This window comes from Austrofundulus limnaeus, unplaced genomic scaffold (genome assembly GCF_001266775.1).
Source record: "Austrofundulus limnaeus strain Quisiro unplaced genomic scaffold, Austrofundulus_limnaeus-1.0 Scaffold0, whole genome shotgun sequence".
Classification (NCBI taxonomy): domain Eukaryota; kingdom Metazoa; phylum Chordata; class Actinopteri; order Cyprinodontiformes; family Rivulidae; genus Austrofundulus; species Austrofundulus limnaeus.
In genome coordinates this window covers 8,446,587-8,458,896 of record NW_013952402.1, presented here as the reverse complement: position 1 = coordinate 8,458,896, position 12,310 = coordinate 8,446,587, and the positions used below count along the sequence as shown (strand labels likewise).

Genomic DNA, 12,310 nt, shown 5'->3' with positions numbered 1-12,310 from the left:
ATACAGAAGAATAGGAAAATATTAATATTCAACAGTTTTGATACTAGATAATGAGCATATGATGCACAGTTTAACTTTCTGCATCCTTCAACAGTGAAAGGCATTTGAGAGAAATGAATGATATATTTAGGACAAGCGTTGTCAGATAGCTCTACTCGCGCTCACTTGCTCCTATCTTCACTTTCCCATTATAACCTGAAGAATAAAACCGCTGTCAGTCAGGTGAGATGTGAGAAATGTGAAAAGATGTTTTCAGTTTCTTATAGACAAGCAAAGATTCAGGGAAGGCTCAGAGTATAATGTGAGTCAAAAATGAAATGCAGGGGTCTATTTTATCTTTATCGTCATCGAGATCGTTTGGTCTTTAACCCTGCATGACTAAGAAAGAACTTATTTTTCAGAACTTTTTTTCCCCTTCATTTTTAGCCAAACTGTGACTCAGACTTTAGGTTTACCAGCACACCCAGCAGCTGCCGGCTCCGTCAAAGAATATTTGATTTCTTGGTGAAAATTACCAGCTATGATGCCAGTGTGACCTTGCAACCTTTGAAAATGAAGCCATTAGCTAGGCCCAACCACTGAGATTGCAATAAAAGGAGCGAGTTCCTCTCGAACAAACACCGTGTGATTTGGAGGCCTCATTTTTATCCCACACAGAGGGGGAGCCCAGCAAAGACTCACCGCAGGGGTCTGATAGCACAAGGTAGAGGGGGTGGGTGGCGTTGAATGCTGCCTGAAATGAGATTCTAGCTGTTGGGTAMCACTGTTGCAGGAGTGTGATTGCATGGCAGTCAGATAGCAAGCCAGACTTATTCCCTTTTACCTAGACTTGGCTAGCTCAGGGGTGAAGCTGATGGGTGTGAAAGCCAATTTAGCGGCGGTTGTCGCTCCTGTGTGATGCTGAGGAAAGGTCTGAGTGGTGGCAGAAGGTTTTGGATCGTTTCTCTGGGGAGGGCTTATCAGTAACATTGGTTTGTTTTGTTTTTTTTCTCTTCACTTGCAGAGACTTCTGGACCAGATTCTGCAAAGATAGGACAGGTCTCAACATGTAAATAGGATTCAGTTCTAGCAATTTTGCAGGTTTATGTTTTTTCTTAACATAGTTGTTTTATTATCGAAGGTTTTGCATTTATAAATGTATTTTGTGAGCCACTCATTCCTGTTAAAAATCCAGTTGTATTGTTGCTCTTTGTATTTTTATCAAATTAAAGATTGGGAGTATGGCAGAGCAGTTGGTGAGGGTTTGAATGGATGTTTCTCTATTATGTAGCCCTTTGATGAACTACACTGCAAAAACTGTCCACCTTACCTAGTTTTAAAATCTTATATCCAGCCAAAAAGTATTTTTGATCTTGTTTTGAGACTGATTTACTAAGCAAGAACTGATTGTGTAAGAATAATAACCTTGTTTTCAGAATGTGTAAGATTATTTGTCTTGTTAGTCTGAAAATTTGACTAAAATTAAGTCAAAAATTTCTGCCAATGGAGTAAGAAAATTTCACTTGGTAAGATTCTTGAAATAAGAAAAAAAATGAGTCAAATCAAGTATTTCAAGAATCTTACCAAGTAAAATTTTCTTACTCCACTGGCAGAAATTTTTTACTTAATTTGAGTCAAATTTTCCAGACTAACAAGACAAATAATCTTACACATTCTGAAAACAAGATTATTATTCTTAAAATCAGTTCTTGTTTAGTAAATCAGTCTTAAAACAAGATCAAAATACTTTTTGGTTGGATATAAGATTTTAAAACTTGGTTAGGTGAACATTTTTTGCAGTGTTACTGATCTGTCCAGGGTGTACCACTCTTCTCACATGGTACAGAAAATGGATGGATGGATCTAAAAATGATTTCCTTACACTTCTGATTATGCCACATTATGCCCTGGTCAGACTGAAAACCATCCGTCTACAAATCAGCCATCGTTTTGTGCTTTTGTACCTGTTCAAGTGCCTTTCCCAACAACAGAACGACTGAGATGGCTAATCAAACCAGCAACCCACCAGTACTGGACGACTCCCCTAACCACTCTGTCACACCCACTCACATCATCATGTATCAGTTAGCATCGTTTTAGAAATAGTCACATTAGCCACATGGAAAAAAAAAGCCTTTTTATTATTAATTGGGGCAACAGCGGCAAAAGGAGATAGAGGGTCATCCTGTAACTGGTGGTTTGCCGCTTCAAACCCCCCACCTCAAACATTGTGTCATTGGGCAAGACACTTCACCTGCCTTGCCTGCTTGGGGTGGACAAAGGGTCTAGTGTCGTCAATGGCAAACTCACCTCTGTCAGTGTGACCCAGGGCAGCTGGGGCTACAATGTAGCTCACTACCATCAATGTGTGAATGGGTGTAATGTGTCAAGTGCTTTAACTTGATAAAGCGCCATATAACTTTATTTCCAATTTAAGATAAGTGATATAAATGCTGTGAAAATCTTTAAAAATAAAGTTAAAAAATATTGAAGACACTGACGAATGGATAACTGCAAACCTACAAACTAAGGATTACAAAACTGCAGCACTGACCACCGATCTACTGCAGTCCCCTTTGTCATCATAACAGTATTGTCCACAAAAAACAAAAGAAAAAAAACGAAAAAAAAAAAAAACACAGGACAATGTTTCATCATTGGTTTCACGTCTGCCCCCGAGGCCTCTGGAGCCTCCCATCCAGAACTGTGGAATTTCAAGCTAATCGAACACAAGAGACACTCAGCGCCTCTGAAAGAGATCTTTGTCACCCAGCTCCAAAGCAGAGATGACACCGCATTAAGAGAGGAGAGTCCTGAGCACAGCCTGGGACCTCAGACCCACATAGACTGCTTGAAGGTGACTGACAACTCTGTGGCATTTAACCAGAGTCCGCTGGGATTAGGAGCGAGCAGGGGATGGGTGTGTGAGCAGCTGAAAAACACACACTCTGTACATCTGAACCGCTGTGTGTGCGAGTGTACTACACACAGCGTTTAAAACGTAAAGCTGAATGATTAATAAAGGCTCAATTTTACTCGCCGCCACATTTCACTTTGATTGATTTTTGGCTCATAGGTGTAATAATAATTATTGATATTTGCTGATTTGTGTCCTGCCAGAGCCAMTAAGAAGACCACCCAACATTGGTTAAGTGTTCTGCTGCTCTGTAGGAAGTTTTCAGATGATGAGCACCGACTGACAGGAGTTATAGACGCAGAGACAGGCTCTTGTCAATCAGCCGTCCTCGCACTGAAGAATCCTGTACGTCACATTGCTATGCATAATGTGGGCTCTGTGCTCTGAGGTTTCTCCACGAGCTAAACTCAACTGCCCTCCAGTTATCTCTGGGGCTTTTAAAACTAAAAGAGTGCACCTGTGTACATGCACGCAGAGGCAATGTGTAAATCATTACCGATCCTTTTGAACAAATCTTATCTTAACAGTCTTCTCTTCGGAGCTGTGGTTCCCCACGATAAAAACTCCTCAGCTAAATCCACGGTCTATGAAGGGCTCGACTTTAACATATAAGAATCTCCAAAGATACGGAAAGCCAGGGGAGTCTTTCAAAACGATAAAGCCGAATCAGCTCAATAGCTACAAGTGAATAACAGCGAACGGGGTGTAATAAATCTCTGAAGAGAAGGAAATGGAAATCTGCAGGCACGCCATGAGGTTTTAAAGTCACAACTCAGACGTGAGTCGGTTCAGGGAAAGCTGTGCCTTTTTTTGTTTATTTTTTATTTTCTTTTCATGGTTTGTAGCCTCTGCAGGGTTATGGGGCAAAGTGAAGGCTGCACTGAGACATCTGTGACTATCTTTTTTATTTGCCTGCGGCACATACACACTACAAAACCATTAGTTTATAGCAGTGCAGGTGGGAGCACAAAAATACAGTTGGGGACAAGGGTAAAATTTTTAAATGTGTCTGGATTCAGAAATAGATAGAGGTGAGGTAATTCATGCAAGTGTTGAACAGAAAACTTATGTTTAATACTGTATGTCCCATTGCATTAATTTCAGCATATCTTTCACCCTATGCCATGGGCAACTTACAGTAAATGGATCCATGATTACTTGAAACATTAGATATTATTTAATAAGCACTCATTTCAACTGTAAAGCAAAGACTGTAAAAATACTGCAGGCTGTTTAATTTTTATTAATTTTTAAAAAAGTGTGTAGCAGATGTTTTCATTACAACCAATTCAGCACCAGTGAGACAGTTTTTGGTCATTTTGGTATTTTTTTAAGAATCACTCTAAAGCCCCCCACATATTCAGGCGTACTTCGCTCTGCGAAGGTCTGCACTGACTCAAGGCGGACTCAGTGTGGACTCAAAGCAGGCTCAAGTCCGCCGGACAGGTCCGCGCGTAGATTATTTTTTAAGTTCACGTTGTCGCACTATAAACTGCCTGCCGAGTACACGTTGAACTGTTYTGGATACACCACCAACGTTGAGAATCGGTGTCATCTGTGGAYGAAATGGAGTCAAATTTTGAAGAACGTCTCACGGAGGAGATTAGAAAACATAGAAACTTAAACGATACATCAAGAAAGGAATATATCGATGCCATGACTGAAACTGTGAAAAATTAGGGAAATTGTCAGGCAATCAGTACGCAAAATTGAAGTCTCAACCATCCACAGACATTATGCTCGGACTCTGCGTGACTAATGGACTGCATGTAGTATGCCCGAGTATGTGGGGGCCTTAAGAGCTGCTTCAAGTGTTTATTTATTTATTTATTTATTTATTTATTTATTAAAAAGATAAAATAATTATCCAATTTAATTGTTTGTTTGTTTGTTTGTGTTTTATTGGTGGGCCAGCTGGAAGTCACCTGCAGGCCAGATGTGGCCTGTGGGCCACCAGTTGCAGATCCCAGCCTACACAAATCAATAGCTGTTTTATGCAACATGTGAGAGAGAACTCTGTGTAAAACAGTAATTTTTCAAATGGTCCTAATTTATTTTACTACTTTGTGTGCAGGAGGCTCTATCCGTTATTTGTAATATCTACAACAAACAGGAAACTAAGGTCATCTCATGATTTAAAATGAGTTGTAGCCATTTGAAAAAAAAACTTGAATAATAATAATTATTTAATTAAAATGCTTAATTATGGAAATTGTCTCTGATTATGAGAATATGTGTAAATGACTCTCAGCTACAACCACACCAAATTTTACCTATTTATTTTTGTAATGTTGAGTATCTGTGGCAGTAATCAGTTGTAGTTGTGTATCCATGATCACGTTAAAGGCACAGTGTGTAGGATTTTGTCGATTCTTTTAGCCGAAATTGAGATAATCACTRATGACAATAATAAAAAACATGTCTAATCATTGCAGACAAAGACCTTGTTTTATTATTTTTACCTTATAAAAAGCTGTTTATATTTCCACGGTCGCAGGTCGCCACTACAGCCGCCATCATGCACCGCCATCTTGTCTATGAAGGCTCATGAAGGACAAACTGCGGTGGCGGCGTCAAAAACGGTTTTAGTTGTAATACTATAAATGTAATATTTGTTGTCTGTCATTGTAGCTGGGATAATTTTACTTATTAAAGCTCATAATCTTACCACTTGAAACATCACTAGCCCTGAAGCTGCTGGTAGACATCGCGGTTCGAATTATCAAAGGTTTTTAACACCTGAGAGACACCGTAGCAACTTTGCGTTTGGAAGCGTGGGGTGGGGGTGGGGGAAGGACCAGGGAGGATGATTCAACCACTCAACCACTAGATGTCGCTGAAAACAACAAATCCTGCACACTGTGCCTTTAAGATCTGTTCAGTGATTCATTATGCTGACAGACAGACAGGGATCCATTTTTTAATACACTGCCTTTAGGACCCTGCAGACTCCAAAGCGCACATGGCGATATGTTGCTGCTCGGGTTCTGGGGAGGGAATGCCAAGTCGGCTGCTTCACTTCACTTCACTCTACTCTCCAACATCCTCTCCTCCTCCAGCCGGCGTTTTCTGTCACAAGCCTCCAAAGAGCAACAACACATCCGCTCAAAACAACACTGATCCGACTCGCGTGTCTGTGCGTCTGTGTGGCTGCCTGTCTTAATGTGGGGAAGGAAAACTTTCTGACAGCTGCTTGCTTTTCGCTGGAGTCGTGAGGCGTTTTTTACCCCCATTAAAAAGACAGAAAGAAATTAATCCTTGAATCGACTGAAGTGTTTTAACTCCGCCCGGGGTGTCTGGTGGAGGTGCGCCGTGTCGCCGCGGTCTGAGCCGAGTGTTTGCGCCCCGGCTCCACCCCACCGAGCCCCGTCCACGATGAGAACCTGGAGGCGGCGGAGGAACTTCGGCTCTCTGACCCTGGCTCTGCTCCTCTGGAGCCTGACCACAGCTGCAGGAAACTCTGAGGTTCACAACAGAACAGAGGGTGAGTATAAACAGAGTGATGATAAATGTTATTTTTACAGCAGACCTGAAGATGCTGAGCTCGCCAAAAGAGTTTTATTTGCTCAGACACTACTTAGATTTCCCTTTTCTTTATTTATTCCCCCCAATTTAAAGTTTCTCCAAGCTCTAAGCTGTGTGTGAGGAAGGCAGAGAGGAAGTGGAGTTTGTTTTGTTAGATCCATCTTTGCTCAGATGGAACAATAAAAGGAAGTGAGGCTGCTGTCAGACGAACAGATGAGTTTAACATCCAGGAGGATGCAGCTTTATCATTCTCTTGTAAACATAAACCAAAACAGGATCTTGTTTTGTTTGTTTGTTTGCTTTTTTCTCAGCTGCTAAATTTATTCTGTTGATTTGATAAGACAGTGATGACTGTGTGAGTCGCACAAAACATTGTGCCACATTTCAAATGTCAAAGAAAACAGAAAAAAAAGAGCAAGCGATTTGGTATAAACACAATTTTTGACAGCTTTGGTTATTAATAAGGTATGTTGTTATGCTTTCATTTTTTTGAAACCAGAATTATTCACAATATGACAGTTAATCACATTTTGCATAGTTCAATAAAAAAAAATAAAATCAAAAAAAGTGTTGGCACTCTTAATTAACCCAGTGTTGGTGAAGTGTCATCAATAGAATTGCACACTAATTACAGCCAAGCATCCCTTTTAAATCAGCCATTCTGGGAGCGGGAGCAGAAAGATGCAGCTCAGGAGGGGTTTACAGCTCACATCGGCTCAGTGGGAGGTCATTAGAGCTATCACTCACAGGGTCAGCTCATATATAAATGCTGGGAGCAGAAATAGGTTTTTATTTATTTATTTTTAAAGCGGTTGTAGGTGGTGCTGAAATAGGGGAGCCTCTTTTGATGTCAGCAGGATATTGACTCATGTCTCTTATCTGAGCTTTTTATCAAGGCCTTGCTTCACCTGGATGGAGATGATGCTATGATTCATGCTACAGTTTGTAAGTTTGGGTTATGGGGGTTTTTTGAATGAAAGGAAGCTTTAATCTATCGCACACGGCTGACCGAACTATAAGAATTAGATGTAGAATTTTCATTTAAAAAGTATACATTTTTGTAGCAAAGTTGATCAGAAATACATTATCCCATTGGATTTCATTTTTATTCTTGCTTCCATCATATAAAACATAAAAAGCGTTGGTCTTGTAGTGAAGCAGCAGGGTTCTTTGGGTGGTCCAAATGATTCATTGGTTGAACTCCTAAAGGTGTAGATAAAAGGCATGTGTGGTGAAGCTCCCACAGGGATAAACTCTTTCTTCTGCAAGAAAAACTGCAACTAAAACAAAGGGCTTTAAGATCATCATGACAACTGGAGGACCATAACTGGAAAAGGCATAAATAATTCCAGCGAATGCCCCGATACAYGTACCATATTTACAACTGATGAAATATGTTTACCTCACTTGTCGCTTTGATTTACTACCAATACTAATCTCTCCCTTACACTGATCAAATACTTTGTTCTTAAATCTTGACTCTAATATCAGCGTTCAAACTGTGAAAAGTTTGGGAAGGTGATCTCATGGCCCAGTCATAGTAACGGATTAAAATCACTTTCCAGTTTATAAAAAAAAAAAGCTTGGCTCAGGATGCAGAGGTATTGGTGGGTTTATTTGGCATATGATCAGCTTTTTAGAGAAATCCAACAGATGCCAGGTAAGTAAATAAACGTCAAAGCTGTCTTAAGTTTTCTTCKCTTGAGTTTATTTGCAGCATCTGATCTCAATGAAGAAAAAAAATATAGAATATCATCTGCTGCCAATTAAACTGTAATGTTAAGCTTTTTTTTTGCATAAAGCAAGCTTCTTATATTACTAAGATATTCAAAGAAGTAACAGCTAAATATGGCTTAGCTTGTTAGCTGAACATAATATTCATTCCATAAATAGAATTTTTTTGCCGCGACTACTTGGCTTACCAGTGGGCCTAAATCCGACACAAATGTTTAAGCCAGATTTGTAATAAGTGCCATGCCAGATTGAACCAAACATGAGCTGGTGCCAGTGTACTCATGTCCTGAGCTATAGCTTTAGTGCTGATGGCTGAAACAGACTCTCTCATATCAAGTCTGGACCACCGCAGCACTGCYAGCGTTGCTTCTACTTCTACTTCTTTTACTGCCAAAGCTGCCAAACACGGACTGTAGCTGACTGACTTGTTGTCCTCCGGTGCCAAATCATTTCTCAGGGTGCCAGCACTCAGCTGCAATCAGCTACCTGGCTAGAGTTCAAAAACCCTCGTGTTCGCGGTTACTCAAGTAAAGTGGTGCATCTGAAAATAAAGACTTTCTCTGTAGTGATTTTTGTAGTTGTCCTGTTGAGGGAAATTTGCCCGTAAAGCCGTGGATTTCCCGCTTCTACACATGTGGTTTTATAGGATGGGCCACAGACTTTTCCAGAGCTTGATGACAAGTGGTTGAGGTAATTCATTCCTTTAAATCAAGTCAAAGCAGTGACACGTCTAAAACCTGCTGGAGAGTGAACTCCAAGGGCCAAGACAGGGAACACTTAGGCTATGTTAACACAAAAGGTGAATGCGACCCAAGTAAAAAAAATTTGCACGTATTGGATTTAAAAAAAAAAATCCAACCCATGTCTACGTATCTGTTGTTTTTCAAAATGGCCTCAGTCTAAATGTCACATTTTATCTGATATTTACATCAGTGAGGTGGGACGTATACAGATCACTCCAAGTATTTAGAATATTGATACCAACCTCATGGAGTTTAAATCTCCACACATCTTCAGCTACACAACAGAAGTCCAGTTGCTTTGTCTCTTCTTTTAATTTTCCATGTCCTGGAAGACTGAGAATATGCAGAAACAGGGCCAGCCGGTGACGCAGGCAGTAATGCTAAAGGCGCCATCCATCTAGGGTGAGCCACAAATGGGAACGAACAAAAAATTTTAACTGTTTACCAGATTATAGTTGACTTTGTCTGTAGAATAATCACTGCTTACTCAAGTTTATGAAGGTAATACTGTGCTTTTCTCAGCCTGATTTGTTACTACATGAGGTTGTAGGGTGCAGAGGATTTATCATGATAAATGTATCTTATGATACAGTCAAGACTAAGTCACGCTGCTCATTGTGGAAATACAAAAGAAAAAGGAAGTTTTAGTTCTGATCTCAGAAAAAGTCCAGGTTAAAGTCTGTTTTTTAGTGTTCTACCTTCATATTATTCCCAAAAATTTAGCAAAATCCTCTGTAAGGTTCTAATGTGAACACCAAACTAAACAAGCGTGTCCGATCATCATTTGTCTCTGACTGTATGACTTCAGAATCAGTGCACGCATGCTAACATTTAGCATCCATATTCTGTGAAATTAGCGTCCTGAATGTGAGGCCTCATTGTCTTCTACTCAAGAAAACAGGAACTTTTAGGACCTGCGTGTGAAAGTAGCTTAAGTTAGAATGTTAATGTGACAGAATAATAATGGGTGTTCTTAAATGTAATTTCATTGTGCTCTGTACAATGACAATAAAGGCATCATAATAGCTTTTGAAAAAAAATAGCTTTTGACTTGTTCTACTGCGAAGACCAGAAAATACTTCACTCTTTTTGCTGGAAACATTTTTATACTATCCTCACATCATAAACAGCAATAGCTGTTGTCTAAAAGTAGCACCTGAAGTGAATTTACCTTATGTTTTTTCTTTGATTTCAAAATAACCGAAGTCATTAAAAAACGTTGGTGCAGTTACGGTAATTTTTGGAGCAGCAGTGCTTAAAAAAGTGATGTCATCTTAAATTAGCCTTCAGAGAAAACCCTCAAGGAGATTTGAGTATATAAAAAACACACCAATCATATTTCTGAGTTCTTATGTGAGTTTTAAAGCTCAATTGTTCTCTAAAGTTAAAAAAAAAAAGAATCCCAGATGGACAAAAATCAAGCAGCCTGTGCTTACAGAGTCCATCTATAAATGTCTGTTTCTGTTTGAGTCTTTGTTTCTTCTCTGAATATCAACAGTTTTTTTAAGGATTTGTTTTTTTGTTTGTTTGTTTGTTTTGTATTGGGGGTGGGAAACTCAATAAATAATTAAAGACGAAGCCAAATGACCTGGAAAAGCTTGGAGCATATCAATTGGTCAGACTTCACCGTCAGACAGAATTAATTAGAAAGATTAGAATGTCTTTGTTGTCTAAACAAGCTGGTGGAGGAGAATTTAAAAAAAAAAGCCTAAAAGCAAATTCAAGCACAGACCCTTTGGTCTCTGAGGAGCTTCCTGCAGCTTTCAGCACACTTCCCTGAGAAGTAACTCAAACCCGTCGCTCAGTCTGTGGTGAAACGCTGATGTATGACAGCAATAGGGGTTACCAAAAAAAAAAAAATCCTTTCTGTTGAAACCATTCAGGAAATAACCTCACTCCGGTTTATCTTTCAAACCCTTGGGGTGGCTGTCGCTTGACATTTTGAGGACAGGCTGGCATTGATTTGCCGGCCGTGAGAGGAGGACAAGCACGGTTAGAAACGTCCCCATGTGTTAAACATCACTGGTCGTTACAGCCATCGGTGGGATTCAGCTCTCTGCTGATCGGCCTGTGGAAAACAGAGTTTCAGATAGAACAGATAAGACGGTGTTTTTGAGATGCAACACAACGGTTTAAACCTGCAGCAATAAAAAACTCACAAAACACAGAAGTATAATGTGCACACATGGATTTAATGCCCTGAGCTTCTCCTCGTGTCATCAGTAGCTGCGTTTCCACTGACCATGAAAATGCGCAAATTAGAATTTAGAAAATAAATTTGCTCTATGGAAACACATCAATCAAAAAAAATATACGTTTTTCGACAAAATGTTTTTGCGTTAGGATGAGGTGGTATTTCGGCCGTATCGAAATTGGTGTTTTTCGCAAAACTGCAATGGAAACACTTTTTTTCGCATCACAAGAGTCACAAGATCAACAACCGGCTGTTTCTACTGGCGAAAAAGACGACGACGAAGATAACAGGAAGTAGAAGTAGTAGTAATATCAGAGAAGTAGTAAAATAAAGTAGTAAACTCACCGACTACAATTTCCCAAAAACACAGCATACGTAGCCGCTCCCAAGTAGGGGCATGTCGCTGGAAAGCCTCAATAAAAGATGCCGACGTCTCCTCTGATGATGAGCACTAGTGTCGCGGTGGTAACATGCTGTGTGTTTACATCCATTTCCGCCATGTTTGTAATGACTTATCGCAAGAACAAACATATTCACGCGTGACTCTAATAGCATTTCTTACTTAATGGAAACACCACAGTTGCGAAACTGTGTTTTTCGACATTAACAGAATATGGACAAAGTTTTGTGCCCATTTGCAATGGAAACACAGCTAGTGTGAACGACGAAGGAAACAAAGATGCATTGTAAAGCTGCAGGATGAGACAGTTTAGAGCCCTGACAAGCAGCAGTCAGTTGTGTTTGACTGAAGAGGGTGGATGGGCGCCACCCCCACCCCACCCCAATTTGCATCAATCTAACATAAAGACAGGTGGAAAAAAAGCCCACCTGTACTCCAGCGATTGAACCTGTCCTTCTGTGAAGCGCCAATTTATTTATTTTTCTTCCCTTGGCCAATTTTGTTTGCAGTCAAGAGAAAACATCTGACTTTTACCGTGGAGCAAAGAGAGGAGGAAAGGAATTATGAATAGATATCAAGTGGATAGCAACACTGAGCCACTCCTGCAGCGACTTATCTTTAAAAAGCAAGCTGTACGTTTTTATAACGCAGGGTGACAGGAGACGGGGCGTTTTTGAGAGAAGCGTAAACGTGCAGCCATCAATTTTCATATCGGAAATAAATGAGTGGCTCGAGGTGTAGCGGGAGAAAAGAGCAGTGCTTTCACACACATGAACACACACACACACACACACACACACACACACACACACACACAC

At 40.1% G+C, this 12,310-nt stretch overlaps 2 protein-coding genes across 2 annotated transcripts in view; both read left to right on the top strand.

The window, feature by feature from the left end:
• The window catches only part of LOC106532552 (uncharacterized), a 23,647-nt gene extending 22,419 nt beyond the window's left edge, over positions 1-1,228 (top strand). The window contains exon 7 of the mRNA XM_014028985.1: positions 1,004-1,228. Within this exon, the coding sequence (XP_013884439.1) occupies positions 1,004-1,033 (30 nt within the window). The 3' untranslated portion in view covers positions 1,034-1,228. The remainder of the gene's footprint in view (positions 1-1,003) is intronic.
• A 4,570-nt stretch (positions 1,229-5,798) lies between these two features.
• adam12b (ADAM metallopeptidase domain 12b) overlaps positions 5,799-12,310 on the top strand; it is a gene marked incomplete in the record, with an annotated part of 110,038 nt that continues 103,526 nt past the window's right edge. Inside the window, 1 exon segment of the mRNA XM_014001941.1 lies at positions 5,799-6,380. Within this exon segment, the coding sequence (XP_013857395.1) occupies positions 6,272-6,380 (109 nt within the window).